Source organism: Nicotiana sylvestris, chromosome 10 (genome assembly GCF_000393655.2).
Source record: "Nicotiana sylvestris chromosome 10, ASM39365v2, whole genome shotgun sequence".
Classification (NCBI taxonomy): Eukaryota; Viridiplantae; Streptophyta; class Magnoliopsida; order Solanales; family Solanaceae; genus Nicotiana; species Nicotiana sylvestris.
Genome location: NC_091066.1, coordinates 109,028,733 through 109,049,839, shown reverse-complemented (window position 1 = coordinate 109,049,839; position 21,107 = coordinate 109,028,733). Strand labels below are relative to the sequence as shown.

Sequence of the window (21,107 nt, the reverse complement as noted above, 5' to 3'; positions counted from 1 at the left end):
TCCTAAATTTGTTTCGAACATAATTTCAGCTTTTATGTTAGACAAACGTGGTTTTCGCATAAATATAGGCAATGGTATTTGCTCTATTTATTATAGTGATAATTTATATGTGAATGACTATCTCCAACATGACGTTTATGTCTTACCTAATGTGAATGCTAATTCGATTATGCATGTTTCAAGTCTTAAGAGGAAAAGAGATGATCATGTAAATCAAACATACCTTTGGCATTGTAGGCTTGGTCATATTGGAGAGAAAAGAATTAACAAGTTGTACAAGGAAGGGTACCTTGACAAGTATGATTTTGAATCATATCCAACTTGTGAATCTTGTCTCAAAGGAAAAATGACCAAATCTTCATTTACTGGAAGTGGAGAAAGAGCTTCTGAATTATTGGGACCAATTCATACAGATGTTTGTGAGCCTATGAAAATTCAAGCTAGAGGTGGATATTCTTACTTCATCACCTTCACTGATGATATGTCAAGATATGGATTTGTGTATCTTATGAAACACAAGTTTGAATCTTTTGAAATGTTCAAAAGGTTCTGTAGTGAAGTTGAGAAGAAGACTGGTAAAAGTATCAAAGTACTAAGGTCTGATAGAGGTGGAGAATATCTTAGTGAAGATTTTACCAGATATCTCAAAGAGAATGGGATTCTCTCACAGTGGACACCTCCAGGAACACCACAACACAATGGTGTGTCTGAAAGGAGAAATCGAACCTTATTAGATATGGTGAGATCTTATGATGGGGTTCACTGATCTTCCAATAAATTTATGGGGATATGCTTTGGAAGCAGCAACATACTTACTTAATAAAGTTCCCACTAAGTCAGTCTCTACAACACCATATGAGATATGGAAAGGATGTAAGCCTAACCTTAAACATATTAAAGTTTGGGGTTGTCCAGCTTATGTTAAGAGACTATAGTCTGATAAACTTGACTCAAGATCAGATAAGTGTAGGTTCATTGGGTATCCCCAAGGAAACAATGGGATATTATTTCTATCACCCTTCTGACCATAAAGTGTTTGTGGCCAGATGAGCAACCTCTTTGGAAAGGGAATTTCTTTTAGAAGGAAATTATAATGGAGAAATAGAACTTGATAAAGTTCAAGAAACTAATGAATCAACACAATATAAAGATCATGTGACCCAAGTTGAAGAACCTTTATTGGATGTTTTGAAGTTGCCAAGGAAGTTACCATATTCAACGGTTGAAGTTCAAGAACTAACTGAAGTTCAAGAACAGGTTAATGAATCAGTTCTAAACCAAATTGAACAACAACCAAATCCAGCACAAGGTGAAGAGGTTGTACAAGTACCTCTTAGAAGGTCTACACGAGAACGGCATGTACCAACTAGATTAAATTTATTGGTACAAGATGATGTATCAAATGAGGTTGATCATAATGATGATGACCCTAAGACCTATGAAGAGGCTATACAAAGTTCTGATTATGAGAAGTGGCAAAAGGCCATGGAATCCGAAATGGAATCTATGAAGGAAAATAAAGTATGGACTTTAGTTGAACCTTCAAAGGATATAAAACCTATAGGTTGTAAATGGGTTTTTAAGAAAAAGATTGGAGCAGACGGAAAGGTGGAGACCTATAAAGCCCGTCTTGTTGCCAAGGGATATCGTCAGAAAGAAGGAGTCGACTATGACGAGACTTTCTCTCCCGTGGCAATGCTCAAATCAATTCGGATTTTGCTTGCTATAGCAGCATACTATGATTATGAAATATGGCAAATGGATATGAAAACAGCTTTCCTTAATGGTGAGCTAGAAGAGGATGTGTACATGACACAACCTGAAGGTTTCACATCTCCATCTGAGCATAATAAAATTTGTAAGCTACAAAGAACCATTTATGGATTAAAGCAAGCTTCTCGAAGTTGGAATATTCGATTTAAAAAGACAATTGAAAAGTTCAATTTTGTTAGATGCGAAGAAGAACCTTGTGTGTACAAAAAGGTTAGTGGGAGCACAATTATATTCTTAGTGTTGTATGTTGATGATATATTGCTCATAGGGAATGATATACCGGCATTGCAAAGTACCAAGATTTGGCTATCTGAGCAGTTCTCCATGAAAGACTTGGGAGAAGCAGCTTATATATTAGGAATAAAGATCTATAGAGATAGATCTAAGAAGCTGCTTGGACTTTCCCAGTCTTTGTACATTGATCCCATCTTAAAGAGGTATAATATGAAAAATTCCAAAAGAGGTTATCTACCGATAGGCACTGGAATTACTCTCAGTAGGGAGGATTGTCCTAAAACACCTGAAGAGAGAGAACGCATGAGTAGGATCCCATACGCTAGTGTAGTGGGAGCTATCATGTATACCATGACATGTACACGTCCTGATGTGGCTTATGCACTTGGAGTGACTAGCCGCTATCAGGCAAATCCTGGTGAGGAACATTGGAAGGTGGTGAAGACCATTCTTAAGTACTTAAGAAGGATTAAAGACCAATTCCTCATCTATGAAGATTCTGAGTTGAAACTTGAAGGTTATACTGATGCAAGTTGCTCTTCAGATAGAGATGATAGCAAATCTATTTCTGGTTATGTATTCACCTTAAATGGTGGTGCAATGAGTTGGAAAAGTTCCACACAAGCTACAGTAGTTGATTCAGTGACTGAAGCAGAATATATAGCAGCTAGTGAAGCTGCTAAGGAAGCTGTATGGATGAAAAAGTTCTTAACTGAACTTGGTGTGGTTCCTTCAATAGAAGGTGTGGTTCCACTGTTGTGTGACAATACTGGAGCCATTGCTCAAGCAAAAGAACCAAGATCACACCAAAAGTCCAAACACGTTCTGCGAAGGTATCACTTGATAAGAGAGATCACTGAACGTGGAGACGTCGAGATTCAAAAGGTTGATAGAAAAGAAAATGTTGCAGACCCATTCACTAAAGCTCTTGGCACAAAGGAGTTTGACAAGCACAAGTGGAAATTGGGAATGAAGTACAAGAGCGATTGGCTCTAGTGCAAGTGGGAGATTGTTAGGGATATAGTATATATGCCCTAGATCCAATATCATATTTGATGATTTGAACATATTTTTGTGAACGTTATTTGATATAAAAATATATGGCATTCTTTTATCATAGTTATTATCAATTGTTTGATTAATTTGATAAGGTCCTTGATTAAATTTTGAGATTTGTCATCGTGATAGAGATCATGATAATGAGAGCAAAGTCTCTTATAATTTAATCCAAATTTGTTCTTTATCGTAGGATTATTAATTTGGACATTAGTAATCCGGTTAGATCAATATTTATGTAATCGTCTTTATGGGATAAAGATTAGTTGATCTCATTAACTAAATTACATAGATAGATGATGCATATAGAGATATGATCATTGAACCGACTCATTTGATAATTCCTAATGGTTAGAATTACCATAAACTGTCAATAGGATATTCTCTTGAAGGATGTGATGTAAAAGTTTCCTTTGACCTGAGATCATCATAGTAATTGACAAGCTATTTATTGTGCTTTGATACCAGACACCTATGGCCCTAGGCGATAGTTGAAAGGATATTGGGTATGATTAAATGCTTGTAGAATTAGTGATTGATCAAGATGGAATCTGTCAACTCTTGGTAATGAGTTTAAGCTCCATGTTGTCAAGAATTCTAAACGACCAAATTAAGACCTTGGCCAGGGCAATTGAATGAAAAGAAGAAAAAAGTTTCTTAGGTCATTCAATGGTCGATTATATTTGACATGAACACATAGTTGGTCGCCTATTAGGATTTGACAGTTGAACCATATCCTAGGGTGATCCAGAGCTATAAGGACAGAAGGAATTACTACATTATTCTTCTACTGGTTCTTGAGAGTAAATTGTATACTTCATGCTATCCGGTTGTTAAGGAGTGTTGCTAGACGCCACGCTTGATTAGTATATTGATGTGGTCAATTTACTACCGGTTTAGTATTGAACCTATGTGGTTGCACACTAACGAGTGTTCCGATCTTTGCTAAAGGACTAATTACTTTATTATTTGTTAATTAAATTAAAGAATTTAATTAGTCAAATAAATTTAGTTAATTAGTCCAAATGAAATATTAATTATACTTTTTGCTAGCACAGAAGATATAATTAATATTGTGAACAAGTTGAATTTTTTTATTTGGAATAGAAAATTAAATTATCTCTTGGTCAAAATATATATGTGATATATATAGTTACTATTTATTTATTTATATGGGATGTATATAATATATTAATGATGAAGACTTACTTGGAAAAACCAATTTAGGATTGGATTGCCAAAGAACGTTGTGAGCTCGCTTCAATCTCATTAAGAATGGGATTGATATTCCTTTTTAATATAATGCATTAAATGATACTTCAATTCCAATTGGAATTGGATTTGAAATCGGCAGTCATGATGCCAATTAGATGGAATTACGAATTTCCATATAAAATATTCCATGAAGTTTATTTTTGAAATAAACTTTTACTCTAAGTAAATCATTACCTCAACCAAATAGGAAAAGGGTTTGTAGGTGATGCTATATAAAGGGTGATGGAGAAAATTTGCTGGATCACTCATTCTTGAGAAGAAAATCCACTTTGTGAAAGTGAGAGTGCAATACAAAGCCAAGAGAGAAAATACAATTGCAAGAAAAGTGTTTCTTGTTCTTCTAACATTGAGTTGAGATTTTTCTGAAAAATTTCAACACAATATTTTGTTCAATTTGTTCGCGGGTTTCATTGATCAAAGAGTTGATAGCAAGGATCAGTCTCGGTGTGGATACGCATAGAGTCTTCGCACTATCGAAGAAATTTTGAAACAAGACTCTCTTCACCAGGTACGTCTTAGATCTGATCTATTGACTTGTAAATAAATTTTAAACATAAAAAGATCTGCCTAGGATTGTTATTGTCTTCCACTGCGTGTTACGAACACCTATAAGCAATCCTTCATCATCAGTATACTAAAGAAACCATTAGTCCCATTCCCATACTAAAAAAACCAGCAAGAGCAGTAACGTTCCAATCTCTAACATGTTGGTTGAGCACGATTAACAGTCCTAAAATGAATACCCAAACTAGCTTAACATTCTATATTACAAACAAATTTAGTGAGCAAGATCATCTGAATGATGACAATACTACAAAATCCTCAGCGAAAATCAGAAATATTGAGCTCGACGCTATAGCTCACCATTTAAGTGAAACAAGAAGAATGTTAATGGACGTAAAAACTCAATAGCCTGTACAGTAATCCAAACCTCAATCAATTGTACAACTTCAGCCAACTAGATTAGAGCATACTCAAAACAACTCAGAACTAACACTTCAGTGAAATTATTGTTCAGCAACTTGCCTAGATCAAGCAACATATATCGAAATGCAACAAGAACCTTAAACTAAAAATCTATCACACACTACTCTAAGCTCAAGTATATTTGACACTTCTCCATTTCATTCTTGTGGATAAAAAGTCTCATTCATCTCAGGTACGAAGATGAAGAAGATTGTTTCTTTAAACCCTAGCCTTTCTGCAAAAAATCTCTCAAAAATCTCAGACCCCCCCCACCAAGAAAAGAAACCTTACCTTATATAGACCCTTAGATTTCTTGAACCTTCTCCCTAAAACTAAATTCGAAATTCCTTTTCAATCCCTTTTTGTGAACGATTTTGGGGACAAATGGAGGGCAAGGATTGATTTTCATTCATCCACGACCCCTATTCATCCAACAAATCGATAGAGAGGCTAAAAACGCACAAAAATCTGGAAGGAATCTTCTTATTGTCAGAGGCCGTTACACCATGTGGCAAGAGGAGAGAAGTGGTGGAGCACGTGATGTGAGTTTCAGTTCATTCGCCTGAATTTTGGCGAGTTTGGGAATGATTTTGGGTGAAGAAGACAATGAATAGTACCGACGCCGTTTGAGTCTCTAGGTTTATGGTTGGGAAAGGTTATAGTTAGGATTTTATATGGTAGTGGATAGGAATAGGGACCGTTGGATCTAATTGGATCAAGTGTTGAGATTTGAAAAGGGATTGGGGCGGGTTTTGGCTGGGGCGAGGGCAGGTAAGGGCTGGCCCAATGTGGAATTATGAGAGGGGTCTTGGGCTAAAGGCTGTCCGAAATTTGGGCCAAGTAGGGTGGGCTCAAAAATTGGGCTCCCTTTCTTTCTCTTCTTCTTGATCTTTAGCCTTACTAAATTTAATTAAAAATTCTCAAATAAAGTCTAATTTGTAGAATTACATTAATTGTTTATTTTTAATATAAGAATAACTAATTAACTTAAAGCTAATGAAAGAAAATTACTTAAAGATAAAATGTAATAATAACCAATATTTTGAATTTTTATTTAATAATGCAATGAATTAACAACTTAAATCTAAAATGCAAGTATCAACCTAAAAAAATGCAATGTATAAAATTTGACATTTTTAAGGTATTTCCAATGATTTATTTTAAATTTTAAATATGCCCTAAAATGTAACTAAATACAAACAATTACCAAATAATTACTATAAATTCATAAACACTCAAAAGAAAAGTCCATTTGTGACTTTTGTAGGAATATTATTATTCGGGTAAAAATTACGTGCTCACAGCTGCCCCTCTTTGCTCAGGAACACGAAGGGTTTTCGGACAAAGATAAAGTGAGCAAATATGAGCGATTTTTGCCCGTTTTGGATACTCCATGGGAAGCATTTTGAAAAGTTTGACCGAACCTTGCTTCTGAGGCTGCCTACATATACTTGGCTATAAGGAAATCAGGTCAGTGTAGTTCTGGATGTTTTGGGAGAATGAGTTGGAGAATCGAGTGAGATACCGTTCCGTCGAGGTTTCGGTCCGCGGTCCTGTTATTACCTCAAAAATGAAAAAGACTAACTAGGCCTGTCAACTATGAGTTACAAGATTCTTATCTATAAGTCTTCTGAAGCTTGATCTTGAGTCTTGAATGGTTCTTCATGTAGACTTTAGATTTGAACCTTGGCGCTTGTTAGCTGCATGTGCTAGCTCATTCTTCTTCAGCTTTTCGGATCAAGACCGGACATGTAGTGCTTGTGACCTCAGCCATGTCTTGAGTAGCTCACATCTTTCATCTACTTCTGCATTTGGATTCACCCCTTGTTTTTCTCTTCTTCTTTTTTTTTTTTAATTTTTTTTATATGATGGATTGTGACTAACTTCTGTTGATCATTTCAGACTGTTGACTCGCATTCTTGTCACGAACATCTGCTACTTCTAACTTAAATTGAATTCAGGAATGACTTCCCTTGTTCTCCAGATGGGCGCTTGATTGCCAAAACTCGAACTGTATTCCCTTGTTCTCCAGGTGGGCGCCTGATGCAAAACTTGAACTGTATTCCCTTGTTCTCTAGGTGGGCTCCTGATTGCCAAAACTTAAACTGTATTCCCTTTTTCTCCAGGTGGGCGCCTGATTACCAAAACTTGAACTGTATTCCCTTGTTCTCCAAGTGGGTGCCTGATTGCCAAAACTTGAACTGTATTCCCTTGTTCTCCAGGCGGGCGTCTGATTACCAAAATTTGAACTGTATTCCCTTGTTCTCCAGGTGGGCGCCTGATTGCTAAAACTTGAATTGTATTCCCTCGTTCTCCAAGTGGGAGCCTGATTACCAAAACTTGAATTGTATTCCCTTGTTCTCCAGGTGGGCGCCTGATTACCAAAACTTGAATTGTATTCCCTTATTCTCCAAGATGGCGCCTGATTGCCAAAACTTGAATTGTATTCTCTTGCTCTCCAAGCGGGTGCTTGATTGCAAAAACTTGAACTGTATTCCCTTGTTCTCCAGGTGGGCACCTGATTGCTAAAACTTGAACTGTATTCCCTTGTTCTTCAGGTGGACGCCTGATTGCCAAAACTTGAACTGTATTCCTTTGTTCTCCAGGCAGGCGCCTGATTGCAAAACTTGAATTTTATTCTCTTATCCAGGTGGATGCCTGATTGCTAAAACTTGAACTATATTCCCTTGTTCTCTAGGTGGGTGCTTGATTGCTGACAACCTGAATTGTATTCCCTTGTTCTCCAGGTGGGCGCCTGATTACAACAAAACAGACAAACAAAGAAACTTTTTCTGTCCCAGTTTGGTATCTAGGCACATCTGTGAATGTTAATCGAATCATGTTACCCAAAATCTCTAAGAATTTAAACTAAATCCCATTATCCAGGAGGGTCCTGTTCAAATTGAATCTTATCTTAAGAGTGAACTTTAAGGCCAACTTATATTTCCCCGAGGTAGAGCTTATGCTAGATCTTGTTACCCATGAATGTCTTGAAATTTAACCAAGCCCCATTGTCCAGGAGGGTCCTGAGAACTTTAAATTAAATCTCATTATCCAGGTGGTTCCTGAAGATTTACGGTCGAACCTGTCCGGTACATGCTTTCCTCACGGGGGGTTCCTCCGGAACAAATGAAATTTCCTGCCCCTGTTTCAATCAAAGAAAACTTTATCAGTTTGAAAAACGTGGTGGTTAGTCTACGGCATTCTTGCTGAAGGTGGCCTTTCCACTGTCGTGCTTCGTTCTAACTAACTGCTTTGAACTGGCCAAGAATTGTTTGACTTTCTAGCTAAATCTCACCCATGGGACCCTGAATGACCCGTGTGACCTGCACTCACCGGCTGTTTTACATTTCTGTCCTTCCCCTGTATTTCCCACAAAATTCACAAACCACTCGATCCCTTGAACTTTCACTAACACTTTATTTTCCATTTTTGCATCGCGCTATTTCTGGTATGTTTTGGCCACACATTGCTTTGTGCAATTTGAAAGTTGGTAATAAGCTTTGAAATCCTTTCTTTCTTGCTTAAACAAGGCTGATATGGGAAAAGCCTTAGAGAAATAAACCCAAAAGAAATGAAATTCAATGACTTCGAGAGTTAGAAATAAAGAAAAAGACTTGAAACAGGATGACTGTTTGAGGGAGAAAAGGAAGGAGACGTATCTGAGTGAGGCAGCTGGCACCACTAATCATGACATGCATTTCGGATTATTCAGCCCAGCCCGTTTAGCAAATCACCTTTCAGTTGTCACACTTTATGCCTCGGGATCTCCATAACTCAATCTCTTCGCCAAGTCATTGACCTTATTTGGCTTGCGGTGCCCTGAAGGGTTTTCACCAACAAACCTCTCTCATTTGTTCATCTCTCAACTCATTGTCGCCTTACGGTGCCCGTGAAGGTTTTTACCAATAAGACTCTCTCATTTTGATTTCTCTATTCTTTCCGTCGCCCTAGGGTGCCCGTAAAGGTTTTCACCAATAGGACTCTCTCATTTATTCATTTTCCCTTGTGCACCACGGAGTGTTGCCCCTGATGCGAATCATACCTCTATATCGCTCGACTTGGAACTCTCAAATATTGGTCGGAAGGTCTTTCTTTAGACCGTAATGTGGGCTTTTGGATGGGGTCAGAAAGAAAGGATAAAGGCTCAAAACAACTTGAGTGGGTTCACAATTACAACTTTTGGAATCAGATCTTTTACATAACCACAACTTCTACCCCAGTTTCTTTGCCTGGGGGCTTTTGAATTTTTATTTTGATGGGACCGAACCGTGAGGCTGCCTACGTATCCTTAAAAGGAATCAGGTCGAACGTAGTTCATGTCATATGAATTGCTTTGTTTTTGTTACTTTTCTCTTTTCTTTTTCTTTCTCTCTTTTTTTCTTTTCTTTTTCTTTCTCTCTTTTTTTCTTTTCTTTTCTTTTTTTTGTTCTTTTCCATTTTTTCTTTATCTTTTTCTCTTCTTTTTCCTCTTTTCTTGTTTATTTACCTTTTGGTGTCCGTATTTATGAACTTTGCTACTGATTCCAAAAGAGGGGTATGAAAGAAAATAAATAACGCTCAAAGGGTTAATTATAAATCCATATCTACACATTTGCCTTCTATATTTGTTAAATACAAAGCACCATTGGACAACACTCTCGTTACGATGAACGACCCCTGCCAATTTGGGGCGAACTTGCCTTTTGCTTCAGCTTGATATGAAAGGATGCGTTTCAATACTTGCTGACCCACTTCAAATTTTTGGGGACGCACTTTTTTGTTGTATGCTCTTGCCATTCTCTTTTGATACAACTGGCCATGACACACTGTTGCCAGTCTTTTCTCGTCAATCAGACTTAATTGCTCCAAACGGGTTTTGACCCACTCATCATCATCAATTTCGGCTTCAGTAACAATCCGAAGAGATGGAATTTCAACTTCTGCGGGTAACACTGCTTCAGTACCATATACCAACAAATAAGGAGTCGCAACTACTAAAGTGCGAATAGTAGTGCGATAACCTAGCAAAGCAAAAGGCAACTTCTCATGCCATTAACTGGAACCTTGTACCATTTTATGAAGTATCTTTTTTATGTTCTTGTTGGCCACCTCGACAGCTCCATTTGCCTTGGGGCGATACGGAGTGGACTTCCGATGCATAATCTTGAATTGTTGGCATACTTCTTTCATCAAATGACTGTTAAGATTAGCACCATTATCTATAATGATTACCTTTGGGATTCCAAACTAACAAATGATATTTGAATGAACAAAATCGACCACTGCCTTCTTGGTCACAGATTTGAAAGTCTTAGCTTCAACCCACTCAGTGAAATAATCGATTGCCACCAGAATGAACCTATGCCCATTTGATGCCGCTGGCTCAATTGGTCCAATGATATCCATGCCCCAAGCAACAAAGGGCCACAACGGACATTGTATACAACTCAGATGGCGGAGAATGGATCAAGTCTCCGTGTACCTAGCATTGATGACACTTGCGCACAAAGCTGATGCAATCTCATTCCATGGTGAGCCAGTAATACCCTGCTCGAAAAATTTTCTTTGCCATAACATACCCACTCATATGTGGCCCGCAAACTCCGGAATGTACTTTGGTCATGATAGTCGTGGCTTGCTTAGCATCTATGCACCTCAACAGCCCAAGATTTGGAGTTCTTTTGTACAAATTCCCTTGCTCAAGAAAAATAGACTAGCCAAATGTCGAATTGTTCTCTTTTGATCACATGTGGCTTGTATCGGATATACCCCTATCCTGATGTACTCCCTGATATCATGGAACCCCGGTTCACCATCAAGTTCTTCCTCAACCACATTATAGTAGGCTTGCTGATCACGAACTTGAATATGTAGAGGGTCGACATAAGCTTTGTTCGCATGGTGCAACATTGACGCCAAGGTAGCCAAAGCATCGGCAACCTCATTATGGATCCTTGGAATGTACCTGAATTCTATTGATCGAAACCATTGACAAAGATCATGCAAACATTGTCGATACAGTATGAGCTTTAAATCCCGAGTCTCCCATTCTCCTTGAATCTGGTATACAAAAGATCCGAGTCTCCCAAGACCAAGACTTCATGAACTCTCATATCTACAGCCAACCTCAATTCCAAAATGCATGCCTCGTACTCAGCCATATTGTTGGTACAATAGAAACGAAGCTGGGCCATAACAGGGTAGTGATATCCTGTTTCAGAAATAAGCACGACCCCTATTCCGACACCTTTCATGTTAGCGACTCCATCAAAGAAAAGTTTCCAACCTGGTTTTTCAACCTGATCCACCTCGTCAATATGCATTACCTCTTCATCCGGAAAATATGTTCTTAACGGTTCATACTCTTCATCCACTGAATTCTTGGCCAAATGACCGGCCAATGCTTGGGCTTTCATCGCGGTCCGAGTCACATAGATAATGTCAAACTCTATGAGCAAAATCTTCCACTTTGCAAGTCTTCCTGTGGTCATAGTCTTCTAAAAAATATGCTTTAGATGGTCCAGACGAGAAATGAGGTAAGTAGTGTAGGACGACAGATAATGCTTCAACTTTTGTGCCACCTAAGTCAGGGCGCAACATGTCCTTTCAAGGGGAGTATACTTAATCTCATATGATGTGAACTTTTTGCTGAGATAATAGATGGCTTGCTCTTTTCTGCCGGTGATGTCATGTTGACCTAGTATGCAACCGAACAAATTGTCTAGGACTGTCAAATAAAGAATTAAAGGCCTCCTGGGTACCAGCGAGACCAACACAGGTGGGTTTGACAAGTACCCTTTGATCTTATCAAATGCCTCCTGGCACTCATCAGTCCATTTGACTGTAGCATCCTTCTTCAGCAACTTAAAGATGGGCTCACAAGTTGTCGTCAGTTGAGCAATAAACCTTCTGATGTAGTTCAATTGCCCGAGCAAGCTCATCACCTCAGTCTTGTTCCTTGGAGGTGGCAATTCTTGGATAGCTTTGATCTTTGACGAATCCAACTCAATGCCTCGACGACTAACTATGAATCCCAACAGTTTTCCAGATGGAACACCAAATGCACACTTGGCAAGGTTGAGCTTAAGATTATACCTACGGAGCCTTTGGAAAAACTTCCTCAAATCTTTGACATGGTCGGCCTATTGCTTTGACTTTATGATCACATCATCCACATAAACCTCAATCTCCTTGTGTATCATGTCATTGAACATAGTAGTCATTTCCCTCATATAAGTTGCCCCAGTGTTTTTCAAACCAAATGGCATTACCCGATAACAATAAGTTCCCCACGGTGTGATGAATATTGTCTTTTCTGCATCCTCCCCATCCATCAAACTCTGGTGGTATCCCGCATAGCAATCCACAAAAGGACCGATCTCATGTTTGGCACAGTTGTCAATCAAAATGTGGATATTTGGCAATGGAAAATTATCCTTTGGACTTGCTTTGTTGATATCACGATAATCAACGCACACCCTGGTCTTGTCGTCCTTCTTTGGCACATGCACAACATTAGCTAACCAAGTGGGGTATCGCGTGACTTGAATGACCTTTGCATTCAAATGCTTTGTGATTTCCTCTTTGATCTTCATACTCATATCAGTTTTTAACTTTCTTAACTTTTGCTTGATGGGAGGGAATGCCGAGTCAGTGGGCAATTTGTGAACCACCAAGTCAGTACTTAGACCCGGCATGTCGTCATATGACCATGCAAAAATGTCTTTATATTCAAACAGTGCTTTGAATATTTCCTCCCTGATTTGTGGTTCCAAGTGTACACTTATATTGGTTTTCCTGATATTATCTGGATCTCCTAAATTGATTGCTTTAGTTTCATTCAAATTAGGCTTGGGTTTCTCTTCAAAGTGACTTAGCTCTTTACTAATTTCCTCAAGTGCTTCCTCTTCATCATATTCTATCATCATCACACTCTATTTCTTGGATTATTATTTTAGAATTAGATTGGCTTTTAAGACTTGACTGAAGATTCCTCATGCATGTCATGTTATTGAAACCAGCATAAAAAGAATTGTACAAAGAAAGAAGAGAAAATGACACTATTATGAGTAATGGAAAAGGAAAATTGCATTTCATTAAAATAAAGGATAGAAAGGTTTGTACATCAAAATAGACAGAAAATAAAAATTTGAATTACAATCCTAGAATAATCTAGATAAATTGAAAGGAAAACAAAGCAAACTACCAAAACTCCTTTCGGGTAAGGAGAGGAGTGGCATCCCAATTGTTAATCTTCACTTTTGGCCCAACAAACTACACATCCATTTTGCTGGAACCTTCCCCAGTTTCTACCATGTTCACCTCATCAAATAGACTCTGGAACCTTTTAACAAATTCCTCATCAAAATCAACCACAGGCTTTGGCATTGTTGTCACTGGACGCTTCACGGCCCTTGCCTTGATGAAAGACCTGGAGAGACGTGGGAGTGGCTTAGGGAGTGACCATGCCTTCTTTTTCAGCTTTCGAGCCTTCTTCACATCATCCCTTGTAGGCTTGAACCCCAGACCAAATGTGCCCAGATTTTCATGCAAGGATACTGGCTGCACGATACCTTGCAGAGATGTACCCAGACCCTTGCCCGGCATAAAACCATTTTTCAACATCTCGATTGCTACCATGATGATTGCATACGCTAACTTTGGACCCGAGATGTATTCCCCTTCCAGAACCTTTTCAACTGACATCGTCTCAGACACTTGATAGACCCACGGCCCCTTATCCTCTTTAGCCTCAATAAACGGGATGGAGGTATCATTGAAAGCACATAAATTCTCATAGCCATGCACGGCAATTTCTTGTCTATCCCATTTGAACTTCACCTTCTGGTGTAAAGAAGACGGGAACCGCCTTGGCAACATGTATCCAAGGCCTACCCAATAGCAAATTGTAAGAAACAGCCACATCCAGTACCTAGAACTCCATAGTGAATTCAACTGGCCCTATTGTCAACTCGAGCATGAAGTTGCCGATAGAGTCTTTTCCCCCTCCGTCAAAACCTCGAACGCATATGTTGTTCTTGCGAATCCTCTCATCATCAACTTTTAACTTTTTCAGAGTAGAGAGAGGGCAGATGTTTGCACTGGAACCATTGTCCACTAACACCCTTGTGACCATAGACTCTTCGCATTTCACTGTGAGATAGAGGGCTCGATTGTGTTCCGTACCCTCCAGAGGCAAATCATCATCAGAGAATGTGATCCGGTTAGACTCAAATATCTTATTGGCAATCTTCTCCAGATAGTTCACTGTGATTTTGTTGGGGACATGAGCTTCGTTCAGAATCTTCATCAGGGCCCGACGATGCTCATCTGAATGAATCAACAATGATAATAGGGAAATCTAAGCAGGAGTCTTTCTCAGTTGTTCTATGATGGAGTAATCTTGTACCTTCATTTTTCTCAAAAACTCATCCGCTTCTTCTTCAGTGACCGGTTTTTTCACTAGAATTGGATTGTCTCTGAGTGTTTTAGCTTTCCTTAACTCTTCCAGGGCAAAGCATCTCCTCGAACGAGTTAATCCCTGGGCCTTGTTAACTTCCTCTTTCTCTTCCTTCCCCTTATAGGTCACTATCACTCACTCATAGTTCTATAGGACAGTCTTAGTGTCAACTACCGGCAGCTGGGTCACAGGTTTGATAATGATAGGGTCCGTGCGAGCACCTTCCACAATTATGACTGGTTTACTTGCGACCCCCGGTACGATCACCTTTGGCTTTCATGCTTTGTTGCAACATCACTTGGGGACCTCTTTTCAACTACCATAACTGGCTTATCATTTGGCATGCTCAACTTGTCCACCGATCCTTCAGCTATCAAAGATGTTGCTTTTGTGACAACCGGGTCTTTGACCAACTTACTTTCACTAAACTTGATCATCATGACAAATTGTGAGGGCTTCTTGGGCTTCCCATCTTTGTGCACTATCTCAATCATGTGTGTTTCAGCATGGGCCGACAATGGGTTCTGATTGATGTTGGGTGCTTCTGGGCTCTGGACGACAATCTAGTTCGTATCAATGAGTTCTTGGATGGCGTTCTTCAAGTGCCAACACTTTTCTGTGTCGTGCCCCAGAGTATCATAACAGCACGCATATCTAAGAGAATAATCTAGGCTCTTTGGAAGGGGTTTGGCAGTTTTGACTCAATTGGCCTCAGGACATCCAGTTGTCTCAACCTTTGAAATAGGCTGGTATAAGATTCCCCAAGTGGGGTGAAAGTTTTCTTCCGCTGCAACCTTTCATTCCTGAATTCTGGCTTGGCTCGAAAATTTGGACCAGTAGGGTTTTGGTATGTTTGTGGTGGTGGGTAAGGGTTTCGTAGAGCTGGTGCACACCATTGTGGGTGAGGAGGGGGTTGAGCATATGACTGTGCATGATGGACATGATATTGGGGTGGCCTGACTGAGTATTGAGGCTCTAGTAGTGGGAAGTAGTGTTGGGGTGGACTATATGGAGTTGGGGTATAGGCTTGAAACTGGGGTCGAGGTTGGGTGTAGTGGGTAGGAGAATCCCCTGGTCCGTGCCATGATCCTGAAACGACCATAGCGACATCCTCTTTCTTCTTTTTCCCAAGCACGCCTCCGGTGCCATTCTGGATTGCCTGCATAGTTGCTTTAATGGCAGAGTAGCTCATGATCTTGCTTGACTTGAGCCCTTCCTCTACCATCCCTCCCATTTTTACTACTTCATTGAAAGACTTACCTATGGCTGAGATTAGATGACCAAAGTAAGTAGGCTCCAAGGCCTGAAGAAAGTATTCCACCATTTTGTTTTCCTCCATTGGAGGGTTAACCCTTGCTGCCTGTTCTCTCCAGCGAAAATTGTGTTCCTTGAAACTTTCACTAGGCTTCTTCTCAATCTTAGTCAAAGACAAACGATCTGGAACAATCTTGATATTGTATTGAAAATGACGAGCGAATGCTTGGGACAAATCATCCTAGGTATACCATCTGCTGTGATCCTGGCGAGTGTACCACTCCAATGCCGCACAACTTAGACTCTAGCTAAAGTATGCCATTAACAACTCATCATTTCTACCAGCTCCTCTCATTTTACTGCAGAATCCCCTTAGGTGGGCCACGGGGTCTCCGTGCCCGTCATACAAATCAAATTTGGGCATTTTGAACTCACCAGGTAGCTGTACATCAGGGAAAAAACATAGATCTTTGTAGGCTACACTTACTTGACCTCCCAACCCTTGCATGTTTCTGAGCGATTGTTCCAAGCTTCTCACCTTCTTAAACATCTCCTCCTATTCTGGGTTTTAGGTGGTTTCTCAGTCTCAACAGGGAGGTCGAAACTAGGAGTGTATGAGTAATGGTCTGGGGCCTTGAAAGTAGGCTATGGGGGATAGTACTGATTATTTTAGCTCTGGAATAATGACTCACTGGAAGATCGATGGAGTGTAGCTGGTAGAGGTGCTACAAAAACAGGGGTAACTGGTGGAGGGGGGTATGGGGTTATTTTGGTTGGTGGAGCTTGTATGGTTTGGGAAGTGGTGCCATGATAGTGGTGGTAAGGGGTGAAGTTTGGTGCATGCTGTGGGGATAAATCTGTAGTGGGAGGTTCTTGGGACTGAACTAGCGGTGGGATGAAATCAGGGTTGGCGGGGTATGATAGTTGGGGATGCCCTTTAATCCATGCCTGGACATCTCTGCCATCTGGTGTTTCAACTTATGTAACTCCTCTTTCAAACCAACCTCAGACTCTTCCATCTCTCTCGGTGGATCAATAATACTTGCGTCCAATTCTTGTCCAGCCATGATCAACTTATTTTTAGACCTGGTGTTGTACGGATGGGTTGCCACAATGCCAAACAAACTAACCACCTTCCTATACTCAATGACAACTACGAACTTGTTAGTTTTAAAGATTTAACAGATAGGCAACCGCACATTTGGGATGCAATGCACCTAGATAGTTAAAGTTTCTATCATGTATTTGAACGGCTGCATGCTTCATCCGGGCTTTTAACTAACTCTTTGCATTTTGTGCTTTCTCTTCTCTCTCTTTTCTCTTTTCACTCCAAACCCTTTTAAATCACTATTGCCCTTTTTCCACGTGTTTTTGCTGCCTCCTTTTTATGTTGCACTAGTTTTTTCTCTCTTGTTTTGCCATTATTTCTTTCCACTCGATTTTCTTTCTCTCTTCTTTTTCCTTCTTTTTTTTTCTTTTTCATTTTATGGTTATGATCGAATCCTATGGGGATTGCCTACGTATCATGGCACTGCATGAATCAGATCATTACGTAGTTTAGGAGATAAATGCAAAATAAAAGAAGATACATTTTTTGGGTTTTCAAATTTTCATAAAATAAAACAAAAACATCCTGATTATGACGACTTCTCCTACAGAATTAAACATAAAAACTAGCAGACTCGAAAGGTGGACTAACAGACTCCAAAAGAAAAAATGAAATACAGACTCGAAAGTGGACTAACGAACTCCAAAAGAAACTGAAAATACAGACTCGAACAATAAAATCAGAAATACATGAGTGCCTCAACTGCTGCTCCAGGGTCCCGCGGGACATCAATCGGTCTCGCCGCGGGCCTATGCGCCATATCTTCTTAGAGGCGAAATAGGTCATCCATGATCTGCCAGACAAAAATCATAACTGAAGCGAAGAACATGGACCTGGTCATGTCCTCGCATTCGTTGCACTTTATCACAATGTAGTCCGCAATCCTCCTAACCCTCTCCCTGATAATACCCTTCTCTTGTAGCAACCATCTGATATGCTGAGATCTGGCCCCCAAAACTTGTTCGGTTGTCTGCTTTTGCTCTTGAAGCTGCTGCAGGTCTTTCTCTAGCTGCGGCATCAGGGCATAGCAATGTTCTCTTTCTGCTTTGAAATCTCTTGCCTACTTGGTCATTTCGTTCTCAAGGACATTGACCCTTTTCTTCAGACCCATGATTCCTTTGTCGTACTTTTTCTTCAGCTGTCGAACAAAATTCGCCCGCCCATCTGCATTCTTAGCTAACTTTGCTCGAGCCTGTGCTAGTTCAGCTTCAGTCTTTCCCAAGTCAAATCCGTAGTCACCTACCTTCTGCCTAAGGTTGTCTATAAGTTTCTTATCTTTCTCACACCTGGCGGGGTTCTCAGTGGCTATCTTTATCTCTTAGATTTGGGCTCGGAGGGCGTCATTTTCTTTGGCTAGCCTTTTCTTTTCACCCTCATCCGCAGCGGCTTGCAAACCATTCTCAAATTGAAGATCTCTGACTTGCTTTTCCAGCTTGCTTATGGTGGCCCTATACTCATTTTCTTTGGCCAACCAGTCCTATTATTCTTGTGAAGCTTCGACAAATTCTTGAAGATGGGGTTTTTTGGCTGGTCTTCCAAACTCAACACTTCTTTTATACCAAGCAAGTTAACCAGACGAGACTTCACCCTTGGATAGATCACGCACTCGGGTGTTTGTTGTCATGTACTGGCATTCACTCCAGATCTGGCGAACCGCCACTTCATGAAATTGGCCATCAAAATGGATCTTGACTGCATGAGTGCTAAGGTCTTCATCCTTTGGAATTATTTGGCATCTTCCCAGCTGTCTCAAAACCCGGTACGGGGCATAAGGATGGATACTTCTGAGACCCATCAGGAGGAAGTGGGGACTGGTGGCAGGCATGTATATAATTTCATCAACAGGAAGCCAACCCAACGTCCACTCTATTTTATCAGCATATATGGAACGGAGGTAGGATATCCAATCTGCGACCCCTTCCGGCATCTTGAACCTGTTGACCCTTGTATAAAACTCCTCTATGCAATTTTTCCTTGTCGACCCATAGTTCATGTACTGAGGGCGATGACATAAATGCTCAATCATCTATATTTGTAGCAACAGATTGCACCCTTCAAAATAATCTACTCCATCTTTGTAGGCTGTGAGGGCTCGAAATATTTCAGACACTATCATAGGTGCGAGGGTGCTTTTAGCGTTAGTAATCAAAGTGTTGACAACTCCGGCTACCCGCAAATCAATATTCTCGTCCTTCTTGGGAAACACTAGAAGACCCAGAATTGCTACCATAAAGGCGAAACATCTATGCTCTTCCCATTTTGATCGATTCCCTTTACTGCAGATTCTGCTTTCCAGATTTTCAAACCGTCCTACATGTCCGTACCGCTGGTATATGAAGCTTAGAGTGGAAAACCCCGCTGCCAAATCTGCATACTGGACCCCCATGCTTATTTTCAACAAATCCAGAAACTTGTGAGGGGTAACGACCCTTGAAGCGACCAAGTACTTGTGTCTTTGACCCTCGGTACTCCCGGCATATCCCGCTATCTCCTACAAAGTGGATGTAAGTTCAAAGTCCGAAAAATGCAGAACATTGTGAGCTGGATCCCAGAATCTTACTAGTGCATTGATTATATCTCCCATGGTCCTGGTCTTTAGTAAACCGGTGAGCCCCCAAGTAATGGTTGACTGTATCTCGTCCTTGCCCACCTAAATATTCTTACCATATGTGTAGTTCCAACGGAATCTTGGTCATGACCTTCATTGGCAAATTTTAACTTGTGCTCATTCTGCACATTTAGATTAGGGTGATTGGTTTACACTCAAAGTGAATCTCATTTGAAAAACTGACAAAAAGGGTTATTTTTTGCAAAAATCAAGAAATCATGGCTACTTTTGCAAATACGGCCCTTAAGCTCTTTGAAATGGAAGTTTTTAGGGTTGTGTTCGCTAGGTGGCCAAATATTTGACAAAAACATAGTCAGCGGCTATTTTTGCAAAAACAGCCTTCCGGTGTCCCATTGGGACATTCAGCTATTTAGACAAGAACGGCGTCACCCACTTTATTTATGACAAAATGACGGCGCTTCATATCACGCCTCCTTTTACACCCCGAGAGGTATATAAAGGAGTTTTTTCACTTTAAGTGACATTATTCGAAATGGGATTATTTTATTTAATTTCTCAGAGTCGCCACTTGGAATATTTATTGGTGTCCCAAGTCACTGGTTTATTTTAAATCCCAAATCGAGGAAATTTCGACTTTCCTTTTGAAGTATAGGAACCAAAAATTCTGAATAAGGAATTTTGTTAACCCGAGGGAAGGTGTTAAGCACCCCCGGATTCCGTGTTCTAGCACGGTCGCTTAAACTATCACAATTGGCCTATTATCTGATTTTAATACATGTTTTAGCCTATGGTACATTTTTAACTTATTAGCCGCTTTTAATTAATTTTAGGAAGATTCAACGTTATTTAAAATACGCCTTGAACCACGCCACATGAAATGCACCCGCGGTCCACGATACATTCTACTTAACGTTGTTGAGAGCTGGAGTTGGGTCACATGAAATGCACACACGAGTTTAAGGAAATTAATTTAAATAGCGCGCCCAAAGCAACTACGCACTTTCAAGTTAATGACAAGATTTGCGAGGGCCATGAAAAATTCAACTAATGGCGCACCTCGATTTCTAAAGAGTTAAAATTAACTAAATGTGGGCCATGGGTCATTTAATGAAAATGGCACACCTCAAATTATTAAAGGAAAAGCATTTCAACTAAATGAACTACAGCTATTCATGTTTAAAACTAATTAGGTACCACAACTACGTCACGAGAACCGTATCCGTAATTGCGATGATCATATTGCATGCCTAAAGCAAACTACAAATGCTCATCAATATTAACAGCCTAGGCATACTCCGAACAATCGAAACAGTAGGATAATTACAACACAAATAAAAGAAAATTGAGTGACAATAAAATGCTGACTTCTTTAATTTACCCCATTTTTCCACAATCCAACAAACACACTTTAAGGCAGAAACAAACAAATG

The 21,107-nt window shown here is 39.9% G+C and overlaps 1 protein-coding gene across 1 annotated transcript; it reads left to right on the top strand.

The window, feature by feature from the left end:
* The first annotated feature begins 2,310 nt into the window (after positions 1 to 2,310).
* Positions 2,311 to 8,136, top strand: LOC138879790 (secreted RxLR effector protein 161-like). The gene is made up of 2 exons (XM_070159424.1): positions 2,311 to 2,981; positions 8,052 to 8,136. The coding sequence occupies exons 1-2, from the start codon at positions 2,311 to 2,313 to the stop codon at positions 8,134 to 8,136; spliced, it is 756 nt and encodes a 251-aa protein (XP_070015525.1).
* The last annotated feature ends 12,971 nt before the right edge of the window (positions 8,137 to 21,107 follow it).

Bases quoted from the DNA above. Each gene is read 5' to 3' on its own strand.
- LOC138879790 (XM_070159424.1), top strand. From the start codon at position 2,311: ATGAGTAGGATCCCATACGCTAGTGTAGTGGGAGCTATCATGTATACC. The intron at 2,982-8,051 runs GTACAAGAGCGA...CTTGTTCTCCAG, and splicing joins AAGTGGAAATTGGGAATGAA to GTGGGCGCCTGATTACAACA.